This window comes from Rhincodon typus, chromosome 3, assembly GCF_021869965.1.
Source record: "Rhincodon typus isolate 14 chromosome 3, sRhiTyp1.1, whole genome shotgun sequence".
NCBI classification, from domain to species: domain Eukaryota; kingdom Metazoa; phylum Chordata; class Chondrichthyes; order Orectolobiformes; family Rhincodontidae; genus Rhincodon; species Rhincodon typus.
This window is the reverse complement of record NC_063334.1, coordinates 11,811,401-11,838,049: the sequence shown is the minus strand read 5'-3', so window position 1 is coordinate 11,838,049 and position 26,649 is coordinate 11,811,401. Positions and strand designations below refer to the sequence as shown.

General features: G+C 40.3%; 1 protein-coding gene and 1 pseudogene across 6 annotated transcripts in view; one reads left to right on the top strand and one right to left on the bottom strand.

The window, feature by feature from the left end:
• kank1a (KN motif and ankyrin repeat domains 1a) overlaps positions 1 to 26,649 on the bottom strand; it is a 238,018-nt gene that overhangs the window by 10,352 nt on the left and 201,017 nt on the right. For 4 of the 6 annotated variants that reach the window (XM_048594926.1, XM_048594925.1, XM_048594924.1 and 1 more), the window contains 6 exons: positions 23,884 to 26,550; positions 9,837 to 9,983; positions 7,596 to 7,710; positions 3,456 to 3,689; positions 2,483 to 2,570; positions 738 to 957 (listed from right to left, as the gene is read on the bottom strand). In XM_048594926.1, coding sequence (XP_048450883.1) covers positions 738 to 957; positions 2,483 to 2,570; positions 3,456 to 3,689; positions 7,596 to 7,710; positions 9,837 to 9,983; positions 23,884 to 26,550 — 3,471 coding nt within the window. Of the gene's footprint in view, positions 1 to 737; positions 958 to 2,482; positions 2,571 to 3,455; positions 3,690 to 7,595; positions 7,711 to 9,836; positions 9,984 to 23,883; positions 26,551 to 26,649 lie in introns of those variants that run through there. The other 2 variants (XM_048594927.1, XM_048594928.1) reach the window with 2 other exon arrangements.
• Positions 4,817 to 7,075, top strand: LOC109936474 (annotated as a pseudogene).

The following is a 26,649-nucleotide window of genomic DNA, read 5'->3' as shown; positions in this document are numbered from 1 at the left end:
GACTGTTACATATGTGATGTCGTCTCTCAAAGAAATGCCACAAACAGGAAAGATGAACATTATTGTGCTTCCTTCCTTGGTAGCTGTATGTTATCCATGCTTCACAGTCATGTCAACAAAGCCTCATAAACCGTCAAAATGAATAGGATTATAGCGATTCAAGGTGGCAGCTCATCATTACCTTCTCCCAGGCATTTAGAGATGTACATAAAATATTGGCTGAATCCACAATGGTTCACTAATGTCCTTTAGGGAAGGAAACAGCCATCCTTACCTGGTCTGGCCTACATGTGACTCCAGACCCACAGCAGTCGACTCTTAACTGCCTTAAGAATAAATGCTAGCCTAGCCAGTGATGCCCACATTCCAAGAATGAGTTAAAAAGATCCTATGAAAGAATTTGAAATGTCAGCTTGATATTTCTGCATACTGACTTTAAGCCATTAACCATACCGCCTGCCAATCCCTCTGCATCTACCAAGTTTTTCATCAAAAGACAAGGTTGCTTGCTACTGTGGACCCAAGGTAACAACATTTGCTAACCACTTCCAATGCGGTGTTACTTAGTATGTTCAAGGGCAGAGATGTGCCCTGTCCCATAACGTTGACTTTCTTGATGCTTATGATGCTTGATGCAATGGAGGACATGTATCATACAAAGTACATCACCCAAACTTCCGAAAATATCATCAGCAGCATTAATACAAATATGCAAAGAATTAAGATATTCAACATACTTGCATCCAGAAGCAACTTCACAATTTCAAAATTTGAGTGAGACACACTATAGTGAAGGGCTGTGTTTCCATTTCCATCTGCCATGTTGACCACATATTTCAAGAGTTCTGATGAAATTGCCCTGAATCCAGCTAAGTAAGCTTCAACCATGGTGGGAACTGCCGACTTCTGACTCGATACACGGAACCATTCATGCTGAATATTATTTAGGCAAAGTCTCTGCGAAATTCACATAAAATTCTGTATTAAGAAACATAGAACTCTACTTGGGACAAGAAGCTTCAGGGCCAAATGACATGAAAACTTCGTAAAGAACCTTCCCAGACAACGCCACGAAGACTGCAGCAGTTCATGAAGGCCACTCACTGGGGCAATTAGGGTAAGCAATAAACGTTAGCTTAGCCAGTGTTTCCACATCCCATGAAAGAGTACCATGAGAGAACATGAAGACAGTGAGCGAATGGATAATAATTTTGATTACCTTTATGATTGGAATAGAGCACAGTATAGTAATACAGTTACTATTCAGGGAATTCTTACCTATCCAATTAAAATCTAAGTGTCAATAACTAAATTGTGAAGCACGTCATGTGCAATGAACTGCAATTGACAAAAGAATGAAAATAGTGGTCTCCAAAGTTTAAATTAGCTTTCACACAGATGAATTATCTTAACAATATAAAGAAGAATCAAATTAATGTAAGAAAATCTGTTCCATAAATATAAATGTTTTACAGACTCTCTGAACAATCCCACAACCTGATGCAAAAGGTAAGTCACTATTTTTCAAATAGACAACATTTTTTAAATTTGCTCCACTGCCTATACACAATCTGCCCCATCAGTGGCACGGTGGCTCAGTAGTTAGCACTGCTGCCTCACAGCACCAGGGACCCGGGTTCAATTCCACCCTCAGGCGACTGTCTGTGTGGAGTTTGCACATCCTCCCTGTGTCTACGTAGGCTTCTGCCAGGTGCTGTGGTTTCCTCCCACAGTCCAAAGATGTGCTGGTTAGGTAGATTGGCTGTGCTAAATTTCCCTTAGTGTCCAGCGATGTATAGGTTAGGTGGGTTAGCCATGGGAAATGCAAGGTTACAAGGACAGGGTAGGGGGTTAAGGTATCAGGGGTGGGGGGGAATGCTGTGGACTCATTGGGCTGAATGGCCTGTTTCCACACTGTGGGGATCCTAAGATTCTTAAAGTTCCACATACATAGTCTCTGATGTACAAATAAAATTTTAGACATATAATAAATACTGCTATTCACCCCTGGTTGTTGGACTCTGTAGGAAGACCATCATAAAAGGGCTATAATGTGAATTGAAACCAAATTTTTTGAAAGCACCTTCTGTTATTTTATCTACATTTTCTAAATATTTTCAAGAAACATGCACCATATTTTGTTACATTATATAATTGATGAAACAACACCAATAGAAGATGTTGATTAGATATGAAGCTGGGAAAGCACAGCAGGTCAGAGAGCAGTTAAGGAGCAGGAAAGTCAATGTTTCAGGCCAGCTCAAATCGTTGACTTTCCTGCTCCTCGGATGCTGTCTGACCCGCTGTGCTTTCCCAGCTTCACATCTATTGACTCTGGCTTCCAGCATCTCCAGTCCTCACTGTCTCCAAGATACCAATGGAAGATGCACAGGCATTTTCCTCTTGGAATGTATTTAAACTTGCACTTTTGTAAACTTTCTGAATCATCTTAGAAGTACACTGATGTTTAACTTAACCTTACCACTTCTTTGCTTGCCATTGCTTTTGGATCATTGAGCTGCTTTTTCAATATATTGCAAGCTGATAACACCTTCTCACTTAACTCATGCCTATTGTTTAAAAAAAAAATTAAATATTTTTATTGAGTGCAAAAATGCATAACCGTTTCTGCTGTTACCAAATCCAACTCATTCAATATTCCCCAGTTAAACAGAAGGCAGGCAATTTGGTCACAACTTTCTGACAATAACAAGTCACTGAAGTAGGAATGGCCTTGGGCAGTATATATTTTTCCCTGTCTGAGGGAAAAACCACCCAAATTCTTTCTTAGTATCTCGCAATTAAAGTAACAGCTCAGATTAATAAGTTCGAGAAAAAGATTATTATTATAACAAATGAGGTTGAGAAGCAACCTTACTGAGGTTTGTAAAATAATGAGGAGTTTAGATAGATTTAATGGTAGTTGACTTTTCCCGAGGGTGGGGGATTTCAAGACTATGGGGAACATTTTTAAGGTGAGAGGACAGAGATTTAAAAAAGACATGAGGGGCAATGTCTTATTTTTACACAGAAGGTAGATTGTGCGTGTAATTAACTTCCTGAGGAAGTGGTGGGTTTTGGCACAATTACAACATTTAAAAGACATTTGGATAAGAACATGAATAGGAAAGGTTTGGAGAGATATTGGTCAGGTGCAGGCAGGTGGGACTAGTTTAGTTTGGGATTATGTTTGGCATAGACTGGTAGGACCAAAGGGTCTGTTTCTGTGCTGTATGCCTCTATGACTCTGTAACAAATGTATTAGCAGTGGACCTGAAGGAACTTTATAGTTATAGTCTGCAATTAAAAATTACTGGTATATGAACCATCTGATGCACATCAGAAACACGATTACTTTGGGTCTTGAATAACCTTTCTAAAGGATTATTAGCTCCCTTCGGTACATGAAATTTCATTTCATACAAATTGTATATTTCTCATGAAAATGGTTATACTTCTCCCTTATTTCCACTTTATCAGCTTCTTTTCCACTTCCTCCCAACACAGCAACCTCTTTCTCATTCAATATGTTTGCGGTTTCAGTCCGACACAGATCGGGCCCCTCTGGCAGCATTTCATGATTAATCTCAACTTCATTCTTAGAATACTCTTGATCCTCAAATTCATCATCTGATTCAGAAGTTGAGCTTTCATCTGAACTAGAATCATCACTGGACGTGGTCTCATACCTAAGAAAATAAAATCACTTGATGAATTTTCGGTAAATGCAATAAACATTAGCCAAAAGTATTTTTGGCAGGTAGCCAAAAAGCATGCTACAATGAAGTGTCCAGTACACAGGAAGTACAAATTATTTTCAAACATTGTGCCAAAATACACAAACAGCCAACTGTTTTGAAATGAAAGTTCTGTTAGATGAACATAACTTTTGAGAACTAAAAGGATATGTACAACATTTTTATGTATCTGCGGCACTGTAATGCACCAAACACTGGAAAATTCTCAGCAATTATGGGTAAGAAAAATTAATTGCTTAACCTACTTTACACAGAAAGGAAAATGAAACAACTATCAGCACGTTTACACTTGAGTCATTCTTCACAATCAGAAAGATGCTGATCTCTGCTTACTACCCCATCCATTGCAAGCAAACTTCCTTATAATTATCGGCAATATTCTAACTTCTTTCTCTCTTCTCCCTTCATCATTTCCTCCAGACCAGATTTGGTAAATCCTAAGTTCATTTCCCTAACATCAATACACCCAGGGACTCTCTCCCATTCCTCACATAAAACCAAAGAATTGGTTGAATTACATCAACCCAACAATGAATTCAAGATACTCAACACCTTCTGGGTGAGAAAAAATGTTTCATGTCCCCTCAGATCCTTCTGATGATCACCTTAAATTGGTTCCCCAGTTATTGACATCTCTGCTAGGGAAAGCATGCCTTTCTGTCGACACTGTCTAGGCTGTTCTGAATTTTGCACACCTTGATTAACTCAACCATCAAGTTTCTCTGTTCGAAGGAAAACAGCCCAAATCCACCCATCTGTCCTCATAGCTACAATTTCATACCTTGGTAACGTTTTTGAAAATCTCCTCTACACTCTCTCCAGAGCGATTATGTCTTTCCTGTGATGCAATGATCAAAACTGTACACAAAATTTCAGCTTTGGTCTAGGCGATATTTTATATAGAGACAGCGATCCTATTCTAAAGCTCCTCCAATAAAGGAAAGCATTGCATATGTTTTCTTGACCATCTTATCTGCCTTTTTTGCTACTTTCAGGAACCTGTGGACACACACTCCAAGGTCTCCTGTTTCTGATTCAGGGCCTCGCGCATTGGCACGATGCAGATTTTTGTGAAGCCTCCGACTGGGAAAATCATCACTTTGGAGGTGGAGCCCAGCGACACCATCAGAAACGTGAGGCAAAAGGTCCAGGGCAAGGAGGGGACTCCCCCCGCAAGACAGGAGCGTTTAATCTTTGCTGGGAAGCAACTGGAGGATGTCCATACCCTGTCTGACTGCAACAGTCAGAAAGAGAGTGACTCTCCATGTAGTGTTGCGTCTGACTGGCAGTGTTTTGGACCCCTCCTTCTGCATTCTCGCTCAGAAATACAACTGCAACAAGATGATCTGCCACAAGTGCTGCACACACCTTCACCCTCGTGCATCAATCTGTCATAAAAGCAAATGTGGTCACACAAGCAACCAACACCCCGAGAAAAAGCTGAAGTTACTGTTGGCGAAGTTGCTGTCTTTGGAATTCTTTTCTTTTTCATTCACTCACGGGATGAGGGCGTCACTGGCCAGGCAGCATTTATTGCCCATCCCTAATTGCCCAGAGGGCAGTTAAGAGTCAACACATTGCTGTGGGTCTGGAGTCACATGTAGGCCAGACCCAGGTAAGGATGGCAGTTTCCTTCCCTAAAGGACATTAGTGAACCAGATGGGTTTTTCCAACAATTGGCAATGGATTCATGGTCATCATTAGATACTTAATTCCAGATTTTTTTAAAATTCAAATTCCACCATCTGCTGCTGCAGGATTTGAACCTGGGTCCTCAGAACATTATCTGGAACTCTGGATTAACAGTCCAGCGACAATACCACTAGGCCATCGCCTCCCCCTTATGGAATGCTCACGCGTGTACTAAATCTCCAATAAAATCGCACATTGCATCAACTATTATAACCCCAGCTGATGTTATTACTGGACAAGTAAGAAGCCAAGTAAGGAACCTGGCTCAATAGATTTCATTTTGATCTGTTTTGGTTGTAACAAATTGGTCCCTCTCTGAAACATAAGCTCACAATGCTGCAGAGTTTGCTTTAATAATAAAATGGAAGCTAAGACCAAAGAAATTAAAATAAAATAACCCAAGCTGACCACTTATAATACAAATTCAAAGAGTTTTTAAAATATGCAATAAATGTACAATCCTACTGATCCCAAAACTCTTTGATAAATTGAAAAGAAATACAACAACTTTTGCAAATCACCCAAAACACATTCCTGGTACGGTAACCAAAACACCACTAGTATAATAAACTGTGATCCCAGTGTCCAACATTTCAGTAGGTTTAAGTCACTTGTGACTTCAACTTTTACACTGAAGCTGCAGATGGCTTCTTCCTGGAACTATCAGGAAGAACTATCGTACACCTGGGCTTCAATATACTCCGGGATCTCAGGGTATTATCCCAATGTCTGGTGTGGGGCTAACCAATTTGTCAATAGGGGAGCCTAACTCACTGTACATCTTTTCCTTCTCATAAAGTCACAAGACCATAAGATATAGGATGCGGAATTAGGCCATTTGGCCTGTCGAGTCCAGTCCATCAGTCAATCTTGGCTGATAATGTTTCTCAACTCCATTCTCCAGCCTTCTTCCTGTGAGCTTTGATCCACTTACCAATCAAGAACCTATCTATCTCAGTCTTAAATACATTTAATGACTTGGCCTCAACAGCCCTCTGCAGTAATGAATTCCACAGAATCACCACCCTCTAGCAGAAGAAATTCCTCCTCATCTCAGTTCTAAGGGTTGTCATTCTGAGGCTCTGCCCTCGGATCATAGTCTCTCCAACTAGAGGAAATATCTTCTCCATGTCCACTCTATTTCTCCAGTTCTCTCAGTATTCTGTAAGTTTCAATGAGATCTTCCCTCGTCCTTCTAAACTCCATCAAGTACAGACCCAGAGTCCTCAACCACTCCTCATATGACAAGCAGTTCATCCCTATGACCATTCTTCTAAACCTCCTCTGGATCCTCTCCAAGACCACATATTCTTCCTTAGGTACGAGGCCCAAAACTGCTCACAATATTCCAAATGCAGTCTGACCAGACCGAAGAGTCTGCTTCCACACTGTACAGCTCTATGACTAAGTTTTAACATTCATACATTTGAATTAACAGCTCAAACAATTGGCTTATTTTTCTTCCAAACTGAGGTAGAGAGGTGGACAGTCCACTCCAATGGAAGTGCTCAATAAGGGGATTGACAGGCTACATTGCAAATAATAATTCCTTCCTCAGAAGCACATTTAAGGTAACGTTTTCAGTACCTCTGGCTTATGAGCATAGACCACACATGCATATGTGATCTGTGAACATAAACCAAAGGTACTGTCAACACTACCTTAAAGGGACAAACAATGTAACAGTGACTAACAGTTCTAGCCTTTTGCGTTTACACGAGCACCGTATAAACTCAAATAATAAACGTAATTCAGAACACAATCATACTAGCCACAAACTCTACACTTTGAGATCTTACATTATCTTTCTCTGAAGTTATTTTCATTCTACTCAATGAGACTGAATGTAATAAAAAAAAACTATCACCATATTTTCCACATGGCAAATTTATCCGTGACTATCTTTAGTATTGAGATTACAATTTATTTTTGCAAAATCCAGCAGTCTGAATTTTCTCAGCTTTTCATGCTTCTGAAATTCTGAACTATTGAAGTAGTCATTTTGATTTCTTACGAACCAACCATCTTTATCAGAGTTTTGCAATGGGGCATATATCAGAAAATTAAAATAAAAAAGGTTCATTGTTGTTATTTGTGATTCGTCACAACAATTCACCGAATTTGAAATGAAAGCTGTACACTCACCCGCCATTTACACCAACAAACTGAAGGTTCTTCTTTGTGCCATTTGTTTCGTGCTTTCTAGGGCTATCTTTCTTTTTCATGATGGACTTCAGTGTGCTTGTACTGCTAGAAGGTACTGCAAAGAAATGTTAATGTTGAATTTGTGAAAGATGCTTACGCAGGTACATAATACATCCGAGTTTAGAAGAATGAATGGAGATATTATTGAAATAAAGAAGATTCTTAGGAGGCTTGACAGGGTAGATGTGGACAGTTTGAGATTATGCCTTCTGGTCTTAGACTCTTCCATACGTGGAAACAGAGTAAGAGGTCACTATTTAAGACAGCGATGAGGAGGACCCTTTCTCTCTCTCTCAGAAGGTAGTGAATCTGTAGAATCTTTTTAACCGACGAGGGCTGTCGACACCGGACTGTTAAGTATATTCAAAGCTGAGACAGACAAATTTCTAACCAGTTAGGGAATTAAGGATTATTAAGGATAAAGGTCTAAGGGAGTTGATCAGATCAGCCATGATCTCTTTGAATAGCAGAGCAAGCTTGATGGGCTGAATGGTCTAATTCTACTCCTACATCTTATGGTTGCACTTGAAAGTTTGCATCAGATCGCTTGTGTGATGGAAAATATCGAGAAAAGAAGCTAGAGTATTTCCTATAATGAGAAACACTGTGGGCCATTCTTATACAACATTTAAGTAGTGGTTACAAGAATCTTGGGAGTCTGCTGCCTTCAACTTCTCAGCAGTGATGATGCACAATACAACTCAAGGGTGCAAAACGAAAACTAAAATACACACTTACACAAAATGAGTTTTTAAAGTACATTATGCAAAGTAAACAGCACAATCTGAACAAAAAGGCAACTGGCCTTTTTCTGATTTTATTTCACATCTGCTCAAATGTGTAAGTTTCTTAGTTAGAAGAATTGAACTAAATCTTTGATCCCTAAAGCTACTGTGAATCATTCACGGTGTAATTTAGTAAACCATGTTATTTGGTCTTTGATTCTACCCATTAGATCAGTTAGCATTCAAAAACTAAATAGCACCATGAACAGTACACAGTCATCTCACATTGTTGCATGGCCAACCACTCACTTGTGAACCAGTCCCTACCCCTTTCCTCATGCAGTATGAATTGTTACTTCCTTTGAAATTTGGTATTCTTGCACCTGTCCTGATGAGTGCAAGATGAAAACTTTCAACAGCATGTACCTTTCTTCAGCAATACCATTGTTCTAAAAACAAAAAATCCCGGAGATCACAGTGTGTCAGGCAGCATCCATGGATGCTGTGATCGCCAACATTTTCTGTTTTCAATTCAGGTTCCAGCATCTGCAGTAATTTGCTATTTTACCATTGCTCTTTATGACCAAGAGGCATATGTAGGAATGTCAGGAAACTTTGCTAAAACTAAACTTCAAACTCCTCAATTCCTCAATGTACAGAAGACAGACTAACTCAGTTACGTTCAATAATTCAAATGAAAATCAGACAAATTAGTCCGAGACTGTCAAATATCACTGTTGACAAGGGTTTTGATATAAACTCGATTTCAAATGAAATTTTTGGCTATAGCCACCAAGGCCTTTTCTTATTCTACCTTTGCCAATGAACTTTTTTTTATATAAATAGATGTTTCAGCATAACAGTAATAAAGTGCATTATTTACACTAACTGACATCCCTTCATCCATCTACTTTAATTATATATCCTTCAGTCCCATCAAACTTGTTGCCATATCTCCAAAAAAAGTCAGTAGATATACAGGACATGACTTGGGATTTTTCATGTTTGATTTGAAGATTCATCTTCAGCATAAGACCTTAATGATAATCATGAAGTCGTCGTCTATTGCCAGGAAAACCCTTCTGGTTCACATCGGTGTAACAGCTCCTGGTCTGACCTCCATGAGACTCCAGACCCATAGCAACTCCTAACTGCCTTGTGGGCAAATTAAGGATGGGTAATCAATGGAGAGTGAGGATGAATAAAGAAAAAGGAAAAGATGAATAAAGAAAAAGGAAAAGATGAATAAAGAAAAAGGAAAAGATGAAGAAAGAAAAAGAAAGGTGAACGCTGGATTATATTTTAATCATGACACTCAAGATGGAATTAGATTACTCATTTTATAAAATGGAAAGTTAGAGAGAGTTAACTTAGGTTAACTAGTTTTTAAAAAGGTACAAGAAGCCTGTTCTGTTCTGAAGGACACACATGTTCCACAGTTCATCACAATACATACCATGATGTGCAGAAGCTGCTTGTTGGTTGGTTAAAACAGTCATTTCTTCCTGTTGTGGTAAGGTCTCACAGGAGTCTGCAATCTTCAAAGTTGATAAATTTGTTGATACGAGAAGACTACTGGCAGTTTGGATACATGGACTTGCACCTATTGAACAGAACAAGACAATTTCTCAGCATGATATGGTGTTACTGGAGTAGAACAATTACTGTTTCTAAATGTGCAGTTAATTACTTACAAAGTCTGCCTGTACATATATTACACATTGGATATATATAGCTATGAGAACATTGGAAGTAAAGGTATGGATGCCATAGTCTTACCTAAATTCAGCTGCTCTCTCATTATAAAGAGCCGACTGATTTAATCTGAGCATCACATTGCCTTAAGGAAAGGGGAGAGAAGAGTCCTTCATGGTAATCTCAGCTGGTACAGGAATTGAACCCACACTGTTGGCATCACTCAGCAACCACCCAGCCAATTGAGCTACATCGAGTCCAGTATGTTGGAATATAAACATTGAGAAGTCTAGCACATTACAGGCGAGATGCATTAATGTGTTCAAACAAAACTACATTTGGACTTACATTTGTTACATCTCCTGAAAAATAACTTTACAATACGTGGAACATTCTGGAAAAGGTCCATCATGCTGCAGAAAGTCATAATGGGAATTTTTAACACAAGGATGAGAATTTTAAATTGGATAAAACGGGAGGATCAGAAGAAAACAGAATGAGTCAAGTCAGGACGAAAAGATAAACAGCACAATATATTGGATGTGGACCGCAGAGTTTTGCAAGGATTCAAAGTTTCAGCATGGGAGGATAAACAACATTAGATTGCTCCAGTCACAAAAGCACGAATGAAAATGTTCGCAGATTAACCGAGGAACGAGTAGGCAGTATTTTTGTTGAGGAGGTTATAGAAGAAGCTCATTGCAAGATCAAACAGAAGTTGTGAAAAGTCTTCAATGGCCACCTAAAGTATTGGAACTAAATATAAATGTATGGGTCTTTCGGTAGAATCTGATAATAATGACTTTTGCCTTCCAAATGGTTAACTGAAGGAAACTGCAGCCAATCTGTGACTGTATGAGCAATCTGATGGTGTGAAGGCCATGGAAGGATTGAGATATAGTGTTGTGCATCATTGTTGTACAGTAGAATCTGAATCTGTTCCCAGGAATAGTCAGCACGTGAATAAAGAGCTGCATGAATGCCAAAAAAAAGATACTTGGGTAATACAGAAGTAACTGTACACACAGGCCAAAACTGGATTGCTTCAGTAAGAAACAGTGGAAATTGATTAAATTTTGCAAGGAAGTAACCTGGTGTGTAGATAAGGGCAATGCTATTGATGTAGTTTACTTAGACTTCAGCAAGGCTTTTGATAAGGTCCCACATGGGAGACTGATAGCAAAGGAAAGAGTCCACGGGATCCATGGAAATTTGGCAAATTGGATCCAGAATCGACTGAGTGGCAGGAAGCAGAAGATGATGATTGAGGGGTGTTTTTTTCCCAACTGAAAGTGAGTCCCGTGGGGTCCCACAGGGGTTAGCCTTGGGGCCCTTACTGTTTATGGTTTACACAAATGATTTAGACTTGAATGTAGGAGGGTTGATCAGTAAGTTCACGGGTGATTCAGAATATTTGTGGGATGGTAAATAGTGGGGAGGTTAGTCTTAGACAACAGGAGGATATAGACAGGCTGGTCAGATAAGCTGGTCAGTGGCAAAGGGAATTCCAACTGGATAAATATAAGGTAAAACACTTAGGTAGGACAAACAAGGCAAGGGAATACAAGATAAACAATGGATCCTGGGAAGCTCCAAGGATCAGAGGGACCTTGGTCTGCATGCCTACCATCCATCAACGCAGGTAGATAAAGTGTTTATGAGCCATGCAGTACACTTGCCTTTATTAGTCAAGGCACAGTGTTTAAGAGCAGGGATGTTATTCTGGAGCCATATAAAATGTTGGTTAGGCTGCATCTAGAGTATTGTGTGCAGTTCTGGAATCCATATTTACAGGAGGGATGTGATAGCACTGGAGAAGGTGCAGAGCAGATTTACCAGGATGTTGCCAGGGCTGGTGAGTTTCAGTTGTGAGGAGGGATTGGACAGACTGGGGTTTTTCCATAGAGCGGAGGAGAGAGAAAGGGGACACGATAGAGATGTATAAATTTAAGGAGCACAGATAGAGGAGACAGGAAGAGACTTTTCCCTTTGCTGGAGGGATCAATGACCATGGGGCATAGATTTAAGGTAAGGGCAAGGAAGTTTAGAGGAGATGTGAGGAAATTTTTATTTTTACCCAAAGGGTGGTGGGAATCTGGAAATGTAAGGGTGGTAAGGGCAGAAACCCTCATAACATTGACAAAGTATTTAGATGTGCACTTACAATGCCGAGACATATAAGACTATGGGCTAAATTCTGGAAAATGGGATTAGAATAGTGAGGTGGTTGTATTTGACAGGCATGATGATTAGAAGGGCCTTCCTCTGTGCTGTAGGTCTCTAGGACTCAATGACTGTCTACTGTCTGGTTGGGTACAGCTCCAGCAGCAATCACTAATCTTGATGCCATTCAGAATAAAGCAGCCCATTTGACTGGCACTCTATCTACTGCCTTCAACATTCAATCCCTTCACCATTGAGGCACAGTGGTAGCTGTGTGCACCATCCACAAGATACACTACAGTAACTCACCCAGGCTCCTCCGACAGCACCTTCCAAAGCCATGATCACTACCATCTAGAGGGACAGGGACAAGGACGGCAGATACACAGGAATACCACCAACTGCAAGTTCTCTGTCAAGCCACACACCATACTGGAACTATATCACAATCCTACACACTCCTTGGGTCAAACTGCTGGAACTCTCTCCCTTGCAGCACGGTGAGTGTAGCTACACCTTGCGATCTGGACAGGGTTGAGAAGGCAGCTCAATGCCAACTGGGAGGAACCATAATGGGATAGCCAGCACAGCCCAAATCTCTCTCATTAATTATGAATAATCTCTACATTGCTTCCAATACTTGCTGTTTTTGCATCATTATCAAACTTGGAAATGTGGTGAATAGTTGTGGCCTGAATACAAATGGAATACAAATAGTCATGAGTTGCCAATTGTGAAGTGGTTCCTGCCCATTATACATACTCAAGTTCTCCTGCCTCTCAGCCAATTTCCTAACCACATCAATTATCTGCCTCCAATTCAATCAGCATCAACTTCAACCCGAAGGGCATCATCTCATGTTTCAGAATGCAAATTTAGCAGCAGGCGTGGAAGCGAGTGTCACTTCCTCTCAGGGCAGGTCAGCTATTCCCGTACGATTATGTGGCTCTCACTTCTTTACAAACTGATGGACGGGGAGCATGGTGAATCTGGTGGCGAGGTGAAAATGAAGTCAATGGCCCATGCTACCCTATGGTATATGGAGCCGTATTTCAAAGGGCACGGTGATAAGTCTACTCTCTGAGTAGCAGCAGACATTCCAGTTCTTCCATCCTTACCAAGTCAGTCCTTCTCACGCCCTTGGATAGACAGATACTTGGCCAACTTTAAAAGACGCATGCCCCTAACACTCCAGCCTCCCTCCCTTGGTTATCCTCCGTGCCCAGTGCAACTTTGATCACTGCCACCTGATCTCTTGTGGGCACGGGATAGACAAATGCTCCCTAGAGATGGGAATGCAGCAGTTACTCACTCCAGGGAGACGAGTACCTCAATAATATCAAACAAAGAACTGTGGATGCCGAAGATCTGATACTAAAACAGAAATTGTTGGAAAAACTCAGCAGTCTGGCAGCATGTATGGAGAGAGAAGACAGAGTTAATATTGAACAAAAACAAATTGCTGGAAAAGCTCAGTGGGTCTGGCAGCATCTGTGAAGGCAAAAACAGAGTTAACATTTCGGGTCCGGTGATAGTGACCCTTCTTCAGAACTGTTCTGAAGAAAGAGGTCTATCTTGCTTGCTGCCCACCATTTCGATGCAGTTGTAAACCTGGAGACACATATTGCTTGCTTGCGGAGAACTTCGCTGGAAAGTAGAACTTGATTCTGGCAAGCTAGCCTTTAATGAGCAAATGTAAGATGCACATGCTTGCAATAGGGCTTCCTGATGCTTGCCATCAAAAAGCTCAATCCACTTTTAAAGTTCCAAGAACTTGATTGCAAATATTCACCACATTGTTAACAATCTGAGTTTTGACCCATCCCCAAATCTAGTACCCCATCTCACCTTGCTCCCTGTACTCCCAGCACCTACTCAAAGATTACACCTAGAGTCTAGGATGAAGGACTTTATCAAATGCCTCTAGAAATCCATTTCACCATCCTTTCTTCAGCCTTTTGGTTTGACCTGTCTTGCACAAGTCCATCCTGGCTGGCCTTCTCCAAGGTCATCTATCACTCTCAATTAAATTATAGCCTCTAGCAATTTCCCAAATTGGCTAACTGATCTGTAACTCCCCGGTTTCCCTCACTGACCATTTTGTTGTCTGAATGTTATGGGCCACTTTCCAATCTAAACAAATGGTTCCCAAAATAGAGAGAAACTGTAAAGATCATAGTATGGTATCTGAAATGTTTTCCTTTTTCAACCCTGAAATGGAAACCACCTGACCCTCAGGATCTATAACTATTTCTTTGATCATTGATACTACTTTTAAAAAATAAATTTTAGTGAATTACCATGCCTGATCCAATTTTAGTTTCTTGGCAAGTGTGACATACTATCTTCTTTCTCCACTTTGAATTCCAATGCAGAATAGTTTCAGCATGTCTGCTATTCCCTTTTCTTTCACTTATAACAGAATCCACATCGTCCGCAGCCACCTCATACTTCCTCAAAATTGTAAAACTGCAAAATCAACTGAACTGCCTCGCAAGATTTTCATTGTCCCACTTAGCAGCTTTTTGTACTATTGGTGGTATCATCTCCGGCAATCTTTCATGCTTTTGTTATATCTCTGAAGCTATCTCAGTTTGGCAAATTTTGTGTGTTTTTTCTTCCTGTTTAATGTTGCCTCTTACTGTTTTGCCATCCGTGGTTGTCTTGTTTGGCAAGCAGGACAGAGCAGCCTGCTCAACAGGCACTATATCCAAACCTCAAACATGCACTCCCTCCTCCATTGACAGACACAGCGGTGGCAGTGTGTACCATATACAAGATGAACAGCAGCAACTCATCATAAAGCCTTCAATAGCACCTTCCTTATGTGTGGTCTGTCATCACCAAGAAGGGCAAGGGGAAGGTAGTGCATTACAAATAATGGCACTGGATCCAGAGGTCCAGTCTAATTCGTCACTCATTTGTGAGATGTGGGCGTTGCTGGCAGGCCAGCATTTATTGTCTGTCCCTAGTTGCCCTTGAGAAGGTGGTGGGGTGAGCTGCCTTCTTGAACCGTTGCAGTCCACATGCTGTGGGTTGACCCACAATGCCATTAGGGAGGGAATTCAGGATTTTGATCCAGCAACAGTGAAGGAACGGCAATATATTTCAACGTCAGGATGGTGAGTGGCTCAGAGGGGAACTTGGAGGTGGTGGTGTTCCCGTGTGTCTGCTGCACCTGACTAAGGGGCTACACTCTGAAAGTTTATAGGATTCCAAATAAACCTGTTGGACTATAACCTGGTGTCGTCTGACTTCGGACTTTGTCCACCCCAGTCCAACACCCACACCTCCACGTCTTATCTTTCTAGATAGAAGTGGTCATGAGTCTGGAGGTAACACAGCGTGGAGCTGAAGGAACACAGCAGGCCAGGCAGCATCAGAGGAGCAGGAAAGCTGACATTTTGGGTCAGGAATTTCTGAAGAAAGGTCCTGACCCAAAACGTCAGCTTTCCTGCTCCATTGATGCTGCATGGCCTGCTGTGTTCCTCCAGCTCCACACTGTACTGTCTCTGACTCCAGCATCGGCAGTTCTTACCATTTCTGAATGAGTTTGGAAGTGCTGTCGGAGGATCTTTGGTGAATTTCTGTAGTGCATCCTGTAGATAGTACACACTGCTCTAATCTGGAGACATGGGTTAAAATCCCACCGTGGCTGTTGTTGGAATTTAACTTCAAGTCATAAATCTGGAATCTGACTGGTCTTAGTAACAATGACAATCAAACTACCACTGCGTGTTGTAATTACCCACCTTAGTGAAGGAAATTTGCCTGGTTTGGCTTAATTTTGACTCTGAATCCATATTAATGTAGTGCCTTGGTGAGAGACACCCGAAGGAAAGAGTGAGGCCTTGGGAATAAAGGGATCAAATGATGTGGAGCAAAAGCTGGACCAAGGTACTGAGTTGGCTGATCGTATGAAGTGGCAGAGTAGGCTCGAAGGGCCGAATGGCCTGTTTCTATTTTTCTACATATCTAAAATGATATTCACAGTGTATTTTTAGCAATCTCAAAACAGGTGGGTTTGGTTCTGACATTCAAAAAGCTCGACAATGTGTCATAGCTCACGCGTGGGTGTGGCATGAGGTGTCTAACACACTGCAAAACCCAATCTTAGCAACGACTTATCTCAAGAACAAAACAAAACAATCAGAAATGTCAACATGTACATAATAAAGTCAGAAAATCACAGAACATATATCCGCGAGTTTCTGTAAAGCAAAACACTACATTCCCTGAACAGACAGAGTTCTGAAGGATGGCATACAAAGCAGACAATAAAACCGGACATTTCTCTTTACGAACATTCACTATACACCTCCAACAGATTCACTGCAGGTTGTTTTTACATTATGGAGAACAAAGTTTAATTCCCATTTTTAAAAACTTAATTTTCCTGGAGCCTCCTCAAACTATCACTGTTGCATAGATTGGGAACAAAAACAAAGTTGCTAGAAAAGCTCAGCAGGTCTGGCAGCCCGAGTTAACGTTTTACGTAAAATTAGAGTTAAAGTTTTCGTTTCCAATTACCAGAATTGACAAAGGGTCACCGGACCCAAAACGTTAACTCTAATTTTTTCTTCACAGATGCTGCTAGACCTGTTAAGCTTTTCCAGAAACTTTGTTTTGGTTCCTGATTTACAGCATCCGCGGTTCTTTAGGTTTTTATTTAGTATTTTACTGTTGCATAGATTAAGTGGTCAGTCCCGCAGCTCTTTAAGTCAAAACATATTTGGCTTTGGGAGGAATTTAGCAAGCCAATATGGAAAACATCAAGCTACAAAAATTCCACTGAACTAGTATGTTCTTCCTGTTGTTCAAGAAATTAAAAAGGGTGCAAAATATGAGGTACAAGTTGCATCATTGCTCTGATGAACTGAAATACACTGGCTGCATTTCAGGTTGAAAAATATTTCTCTGTCATGAAGAAAGAATTCTGTTTACACCAGCTTGTCAGGTTAATAATTACCAGTCTCCTCAGCTTCATCCGATCAAAACAACCTCAGATTTTAACCAACTGTGGGTATATTTCCCTCAAAACTACTGAGGTTGAACCTAACAGAAACATTTCCTGAAGATACATACAATACAAGGATTATTCTATTTAAAGTTATCAAAATGCTACGGGACTTGCACATGCTTTTCCTTTATTCCAAATACATAAATTAAACCGACATGCTAAAGCCCATTTGAGAAATCAGCTAGAAGGCTTTTCACTGCAATAAAACAAAACACCATCTGCTAAATGAACAAGGAAGCATACTTTGCTTCATGGAACATATTTCGATAGCACACCTCCACACCCCTCACCCCTCACTCCACAAGTCAACACTCTACTCAACGTGCAATTCATTTCACAGACACTTGGAAGAACAATTCCACCTTCAAAAATTGAGTTTTTGTTAAATTAAATGTCATCTGCAGAAATAGGTGCAATGCTGCTATATAACTAGCCTCAGTAGCCATGAGCTAAGATAGGAAAAACATTGTCCCCTTGTTAACTGCTTGTCAGTGACTTTCAATGGATTAAACACTCAGGTGACACATTGAACAAGGACAGGGTTGAGCTAATCATATAACAGGATAGTTTGCCATCATCCACTGGCCAGGTATGGATAACTTGAATGAAAGCAAAATACTGTAAATGCTGGATATCTGAAACGTAAGAAGTGCTGGAGAATCTCAGGTCTGTCAGCATCTGCGTAGAGAGAAACGGAGTTAAAAGTTTCACGTTCAGGACCCTGTTTTTATTTAATGGAAGTAGGATAGTAAAACCAGGTGAAGCCAGTGTTTGCCATTTGTACATTATACAGATAAAGTCTAAAAGGTTTGCCTGGCTTGCAAACTGATTGTATCAACAAACGGCACGAACCTCTTTTCTGAAGAAGGGTCACTGGACCTGAAACGTTAACTCTGATCTCTCTCCACAGATGCTGCCAGACCTACTGAGTTTTTCCAGCAATTTCTGTTTGCATTTCTGATTTCCAGCATCTGCAGTTCTTTCAGTTTTATACATTTACCTTCTGGCTGTATTTTAATCTCTGCTTGATAACTGCATGAAACATTGGAAAGGAGTCCCGTAGAGTGGGATTGGCAAAGCGGAAGGACAGGCCAATTCCTTGTCATTCCAGTGAGGGAACGGAGTGTAGCCAGAAAGAGGGGGGAGAAACACAACAAAATTTACAATACACAATTCAGCCTGTCCTTCTGCCACACAGCACAGTCAAGGAGTCATAGACAGGGTCGTACTGCATGGAAACAGACCCTTCGGAACAACTGCTCCACACTGACCAAGTTCCCAAACTAAACTAGTTCCACGTGCCTGCATTTGGCCCATATTCCTCCAAACCTTTCCAATTCATATACTTATCCAAATGTCCTTGAAATGTAACTTTACCTGCATCCACCACTTCCTCTGCCAGTTCATTCCATACATTAACCACTCTGTGTAAAATGGTTTTCCCTATTGTCCTTTTTAAATCTTTCTCCTCTCCCCTTAAAAATATGTCCCCTAGTTTTGAACTCTCTTATCCTAGGGAAAAGACTTTTGCTATTCACCTTATCTATGACCCTCATGATTTTATAAGCCTCTATAAGGTCACCCCTCAACCACTTACGCTCAAGTGAAAAAAGTCCCCAGCCTATTTTTAGAACTCAAACTCTCCATTCATGGCAACATCCCGGTAAATCTTTTCTGAACCCTCTTCAATAATATCCTTCCTATAGCAGAGCAACCAGAACTGTACACAGTCCTCCAGAAGACACCTCACCAGTGTCCTGTACAATCTCAACATGATGTCCCAACTCCTATACTCAAAGGCCTGAGCAATGAAGGCAAGCGTGCTAAATGCCTTCTTAACCACCCTGTTTACATGTGACGCAAGTTTCAAAGAATTATGTAAAACCTAAAGAACTGCAGATGCTGTAAATCAGCTTTTCCAGCAACTTGTTTTTGTTCAAAGATTTATATGCCTGAACCCCTAGGTCTCTCTGTTCTACAACACTACCCAGCTGTGTTGTTTAGAAGGTGAAAAATGCTACGTTACTAAATTACAAGCCACCAAATATAACCTATCGTTTTTGAAATCTTGTCATTCATTGCTGAGGAGATAGATAGGTAATAATTTTCAAACTTAATCTAACTATACTGAAGAGAAACATCAAAAAGAACATCCTTTATCATGTCCCAGATTTCACATTCACGACTTCAGAATAATTTTCTAGTAAATCAATAAATTATAACTAACCTATTGACATGATGATATCAGTCACACGAGCAGATTATATGCATCTACATTGTTAAATAAAGAATGTGTTTTGACTGCATAATCTTATTCATACTGCATGACTAATCCCCAAAATTTGAAGTGTTTCCACAAACACACACCTATAATTATTTAACTGAACAAATTGGCTCGACATTGTTAATGGTGGAGACTGAAGGGGAAGCAGCAATCTTCTCAGATTTCACTTTGCAACTTTCAATTCCAGACATTTCTGGTAGCAATCATTAATGGCCTTGTCTGCAACATTCAGCAGTTATTGAACATGTAATCATTAAATTAGCAGGATCTATTGTTATTGTAAAACAGCTTTATGCATAGCTAAAATTTTATCAACAATTGTGGTGGAGACTGGTGCAATTACAACATTTAAAAGGCATCTGGATGGGTATATGAACAGCAAGGGTTAGAGGGATATGGGCCAAATGTTGTCAAATGGGAATAGATTAATTTAGGATATCTGGTCGACGTGGATGAGTTGGACTGAAGGGTCTGTTTCCATGCTGTACATCTCTAGGACTTTAATTTACCAACTTGCTACACATGTTCCACCTCTCGCATAAAATTGTAGAGAGATCTCATATTAATAAGGTGAACACTTTTAAGATTTATTTTAATTCTGCTTTATGTGCAGAGCTATCTTACTAAAATTTCAATTTCTCCCTTCCAGAAGCAAGTTGCAATTGTTGTCTCTTCCCCGTTAACAGCGTTGGTGGCAGAGGTACAGCTAATCATTTTACACATCCATTTAAAGCAGAAAATTAATTTACTCTGTTATGAGGAAGGGTCACTGGACCCGAAACGTTCACTCTGATTTCTCTCCACAGATGCCGCCAGACCTGCTGAGCTTTTCCTTCAATTTCTGTTTTTGTTTTTGATTTCGATTTCCAGCATCTGCAGTTCTTTCAGTTTTTAAATTAATTGTTTCCTCTTTGTCTGGTTCATAAGTAAATAAGCCAAAATTAAGAAACGGAATAATTGTAAAGATGGTAAACTTCAGAAAGAGGAGTAACTGCCTTTATACACCTCTGGCCCACAAACATTTGGATGAAAAGTTTTTTTCCTCAACTCAGTCTTAAAAAGTTGGCCTCCTACTCAGCGTGTGACCTGTGACTTTTAAACAGGGGAAGGGTCTCCGGACCCGAAACGTTAACTCTGTTTTTTCCTTCACAGATGCTGTCAGACCTGCTGAGCTTTTCCAACAACTTTGTTTCTGTTCTTTCTCCTCCCATTAACTAGCCAACCAGAATCCTCAAGAGATTGATATAGTTCAATGGATCAATTTAGCAAACACACTTTAGCTATACTTGCTTTATAGCTAGCATTTGCTTCCTTAGGTAGGGAGACCAAAAGCGTGCACAGTATTTAAGTGTGGTCTCACCAAAGAATTGTACAATTGCAGTAAGACTACTTGACACACACACTCCAATCCTTTCATCATAAAGGCCAACATGCCATTTGCTTTCCTGATTATTCACCTTTTCTGAGAGTTACTTTCCATGATTAAGTACTCAATACCTCTGAATACCAAAATGTCTGTCTCTGGCCATTTAAAAACGATCTGAATTGCTATTCTCTTTCAAAGTGTTCTTCATTATCCCTGCATTGGATGAGGAGAAGGTGAAAGTTTGATAGAGGTGTTCAAAATTGTAAAAGGGTTTGATAGAGTAAATAAGATGAAATTGTTTCAAGTGGTAGAAGGCTCTGTAAATAAACCTTACAAATTTATGGTAATGAGCAAAAGAACTAGCGATGTTATGGGGGGGGGGCAGTAAATTTCTGTAGGAAATTGTTGTTTCAAATGCACTCTCTCAAATGGCAATGGGTACAGATGCAATAGCATCTATCAAAGGGAAACTGGATACATAAATGCAAATTCTCTGCTTGGGAACTCTACAGCCTCTGGTAGGGTTTGACAAGGCCTTGTCATCACATGGTCTACTACTACACACTATCCATAGTTAGCCACTAATTGTCCCCATTAGTAGCTATTCACGCTCTTAGGCAGATCGTTATCCACTGTTTTGTCTATCCAACTGTTCTTCTCTCTCTTTGGGCTCTACCTCTAACCATCATTTATTCTTTATCCCCCTCCATCTTATCTTCCGTATAAAAACCAACATTTTCCTAGCTACCATCAGTTCTGAGGAAGGGTCACTGGACCCAAAACTCTGATTTCTTTCCACAGATGCTGCCAGACCTGCTGGGCTTTTCCACCAATTTGTTTTTGTTGTTGTTGAAAATTTGCTGAGCTGCGGGGAAAGAGGGGTGGGATTAATTAAACAGCTCTTTCAAGGACAGAGCAAAGCACAATGAGTGAATGCTGTATCATTCTGTGATGCTATATATCATCATAAAATGTATATCAACACTGTTCAAAGTTGTAAAGAAAAAGTTGAAAATTTATACGTCCAAAAGTAGACTTTAAAATTATGAGCATAAAATTACACTAAAGATAGGTTTAATGGTAAACTAATAGGGTTCCACGTTGACCCCTTGTTGGAGAGACTTCTGGTCACAGAATAAGGTCAATAACTTCGCTTTCTCCAACCCTAGCTCACAGCCCTACCAAGTTGCACTGTGCAATATCAGTTCTTATGAATGGCAGAAAAATATTGAGCAAGATGAAAAGCTATTGCAACTATAACTAGGAACAAACCAGTAAATATCAAACATTTTTAAATACAGTAGTCACATTCTTGAAATTCTGATGTTGTTTTGTTAATGACTAATCATCAGCCAGCCAATGATGAAATCAACAAAGAACTTTCCAAGCACTGGTGCATTCTGTCAGATCACAGAATACACTTAGCTGTCAAATTCAATCACGGATCTTTTCTTTTTCTTTATTCATTAACAGGATGAGGGTGTCACTGGCTAGGCAGCATTTATTGCCCATCCCTAATTGCCAAGAGGGCAGCTGAGAGTCAACCACATTGCTGTGGGTCTGGAGTCACATGGAGGCCAGACCAGGTAAGGATGGCAGTTTCCTTCCCTAAAGGACGTTAGTGAACCAGATGGATTTTTCCAACAATTGACAATGGATTCATGGTCATCATTAGACTTTTAATTCCAGGTGTTTTTACTGGATTCATATTCCACCATCTGCTGTGATGGGATTCCAACTGGGGTTCCCAGAATATTGTCTGTGTCCCTAGATTAACAGCCCAGTGATAACACCACTAGGTGCAAAGTCAGCATAAACTGATCATTTAATTTAAAATTAACGTGACCAATGTAATGGGATAACTGAAATGTTCGGTAAATTGCATCAACTGGGTACCAGGCTTCACCTGAAATAGCAGTCACAGAATTAGAAAGCAATTTTTTCTCCTCCTTCCCTGCTCCGACTACTGTGTTATGAAGGACCTGTCAGAATAGAAATGCAGCTCCAGATTTCTGAAGGAGTTCTAATCAGAATATCCTGTTAGAAATGTTGTCTATGGCAGCTTGCATTTGGAAATTATCATCATTTATGTTTAATTGGCAAACTCCAAAATCTTTGTCTTAACAGGTGACTTCTCCAAATCAATATCATAAGTGGTTGTTGTGCTTCCCTACATTGCATTAATCCACTGACTGCAGTAATCTGGGATGTCCCAAGGATGTAAACACTGAGCTATGGAAATCCAAGTCAAAATTAATGTATCATCCTGCTGAGCAATTTTACACAATGAAGTTGATAACATCCTGCTTATTGCTAACAGCAAAACAGTTGCGACTAAATATTGACGCAAGTCCATGCAATAGATCAGTTCATTATTTGTCTGCCATGAGTTTACTCAAAAGGATGGCAGTTCCAATAGTGCTTAAATAAGCTTCTTAACTACCATTAAAAACCAAACATTTCACTGCAATAAGGAAACTGTTACATAGCCTTCAAGACTTCCATCAATGTTGATAAATACAGCAGAATAGTTTCTCTTAAATAATACAATAAAGTTGCAATCAGAACCAGGTAATCCACAAAAAAAGAGCATTGAACTCCCATGTTCATCTAAATTTTTTTTGTCTGCTCCTTAAATGTACAACCATCAAACCAAATTTATTCTCTTACTTTGATTCAGATATCTTTCAATGGAAAATGAATTTTACACTGATTTTGCAACTCACTTCAGGATAAGGCATGTTTTTGGATAATTTCACTTGCTTACAAGTTTTGTCATCACTGATCAAAAAGGGAAGATGGATTGGTGATGAAAATCAATTGGGCAGAGGCAAACACAAATTTCATTGCATTCAATGTTAATTTCAAAATATGATGGCAAAAGGTTTAAGCTAAAACTTTAAAATTAGTCAGAGTGAGCAAACACATTAAAATACTGCTCTCAATTACAAAGCTATAGATCCACTGCGACTAACCTGTCATCACAGTGTCCGCACAAGGATTGACAATGTCACTGTTCTTTATTTCCTCAGTGTTCCCATGTTTCATGACAGAATTTATCGAGGTCAATGTATTGATAAGCTGGGAGTTGAGAGATCCGATCTGAGAGTGGGGCTGCCCAAATGCATCGGCTAGCTCGGTATAATTTTCAGCCAGTAACATCTGCTGCTCCTGTAACAACTTTTGCACACGCTCAACGTAGTGGTTTAATGTGGAATCAGTCTCTGGATCAGCTTGTTGGTTTATTGCTGCAAACACAGCCTCCTCACCAACACCGATGCTTTTCGTGTTTGGAGTCACAAGTTGATGATTAATTGTACCACAACCAATATTTCTGGTTTTCAAACCAACAAGATAGTTCTCCTTTATGTTTAATTGGCCAACTCCAAAATCTTTTCTCTTAACAGATGACTTCTCCAAATCAATATCATAAGTAGCTGTTGTACCTACACCAATGGAGCGTGTCTTAAGAGTTCCATTGACATCTTTCACCCTACCATCTCCCACAGCTACAGTTCGTGTTTCAATGGCTGTAGTGTTGGTCTCTTTATTGTAATTGCTCACTAGAGTATTAGTCATAGAGTCTGCAACTGTTACTAGCTCAGTATTTGTGAATTGGTTCAATCTATATATGTCTGTGTGTGTGTGTTGGTTTGCAGTTTCAGGTCTTGCCATTACAGCTTTATCAATTGCATTAATGTGAACAGTGTTAGTACTGGAGGAGATTAGTTCTTTTGGTTGAGAAACAATAACATCCACTGAACAATCACCACACCCGACTGATTTAGATTCCTTGGTTTGAAGAACCTTTTCTCTCATCTTGATTAGATCTTGATCCTGAATGCACCTTTCTGTGTTTGTGGCCATGTCTGAGAAATTTTTCTCTATCCCACAATCCACAGTTTTATCACACATTACAATGTGACGACCGACACCCATATCCTGCAATTCTACCTTCTCACGTACAATCCAACAGTTCAATGGTATATCTGGCCCCACAGCAGCATCTTGGAGATCAGGTCTACAAGTGACTCCTGTGCTGTGGGTTTGCTGTTGAGTGCCTACACAAGCATCACAGCTGCTTACATGCTCACCAACCATTTGGTTTCTCATTTGTACTACTGCTTGTATTGATGCAGTGGAGACCAGTGGTTGTGCCATTACATATTTATCTGTCTTTTTCCTTGATCCAGCAACCTGCAGCTCTAATTTCAATTTACTCATCTCCACTTCATGTGTAGTTTCTTTTAATTGCACCTCCAGCCTGTAAATTTTCTCTTTTAGCGCATCGATGGTCTGCTGCTGCAGTTCAATTTCCATCTCTGCCTCTGTTGTGACACCTAGCAGAGTCTCAGTGACCCCAACACAGGCATCTGTATGTTTGACAGCTGGCCCCACTGCTACATCTTTGAAAAGTTTTGCAGATCGATTGTAAACCACAGTTTCGTTCATATTCACATCTGCTCCAGAAGCTATGGACCTATATTCTTTTGTTTTTACCGATGGTTCTGCGCACATTCTATTGCTGCTTAGTTTCTCATCACTACTGTCCTGAATCTTCTTTTCAAGAGCTTGCATTTCTGCAGTCAGTTGCCTGAACTCTTCCATTCGCAAGGATGTTTGCTCTAAACTTTCCATCTCATCCTCTGAGTCAATGTGGAGTTCTCCTCCCTGCTTAGTCTGGAGTAACTGTTCAAAATGATCTGCATTTCCTGCACTGTAGGATCGCTTTCGGAACCCACACGCAGCATTCTGATTTGAAATCTTTTGGTTTTTCAGCTGTGCAGTCAATTGCCTGCGTTCTTCTTGTAACACTGAAATTTTTACCTGTAAAATTGGAATTGTTTTCACCTGCTCCTCAAGCTCTTTCAGCCGACGCAGTGCAACTACCATTTGTTCCCTGATGTGCTGTAGATGCATTGGGGTTACATTTGTGACAGGTGTTGTGATACCTGAACTCAAAGGACTGTGGCGAATCGAACTGCCCATCGATGAAATAAAATAAGGATTGCAATCCCCATTTGCTTGGAAACCGTTATGAACTTGCTGAGAATTTGGGGACACTTGACTCAGTCCACTGGATCCAGTAAACGAAGCTAAAGAGCTGGTGGAGCCCGTTCCTCCAAAACTTGCAAATCGAGGTCGGGGGGCATCTCCGATGGATGACTGCATGATCAGTCGCTCTTGTTCCAACCTTCGACGAGTCTCCATCAGAGTTTTCTCAACATGGAAGTTGTGCGCAGTTGGTTTTGGTGAGGGTGGTGGTAACAGCTTATTTTCCTGAACAGTTAAAAATGCCGGCAATGCCTCAATACCACCAGCTCTCGTTTGAGGAGTGTGTTGACTTCTTGCTCCAATAAATAAAGATGGTGACAATTTGCTGTCTTCACTGTTGGAGGAGGACAGGGATTCTGTAGAGGTCCATCCACTGACCTGGTCTCCAGTGTTTCTAAGGTTTGTGGGTGTTTTAGCCACTTTGGGTTTTCTTTGGATATTAAGTTTCTTTATGGTGTTTCCTCTTTGTATATCATCGACATATTTCAGAAAATCCAGGTCTATTTGAAAGCCGTAAGGTGTTTCCACAGAATACGGAGATTGTGGATCCTTTCCGTCTTCTCCATTTAAAGAACACTCTCCTTTCTCTGTCGGGGAAAAAGAATAAAATTTTAATTACAAGTTTGCCTGCATATAGTGGAATCAGAGATAGTAGGAACTGCAGATGCTGGAGAATCCGAGACAAC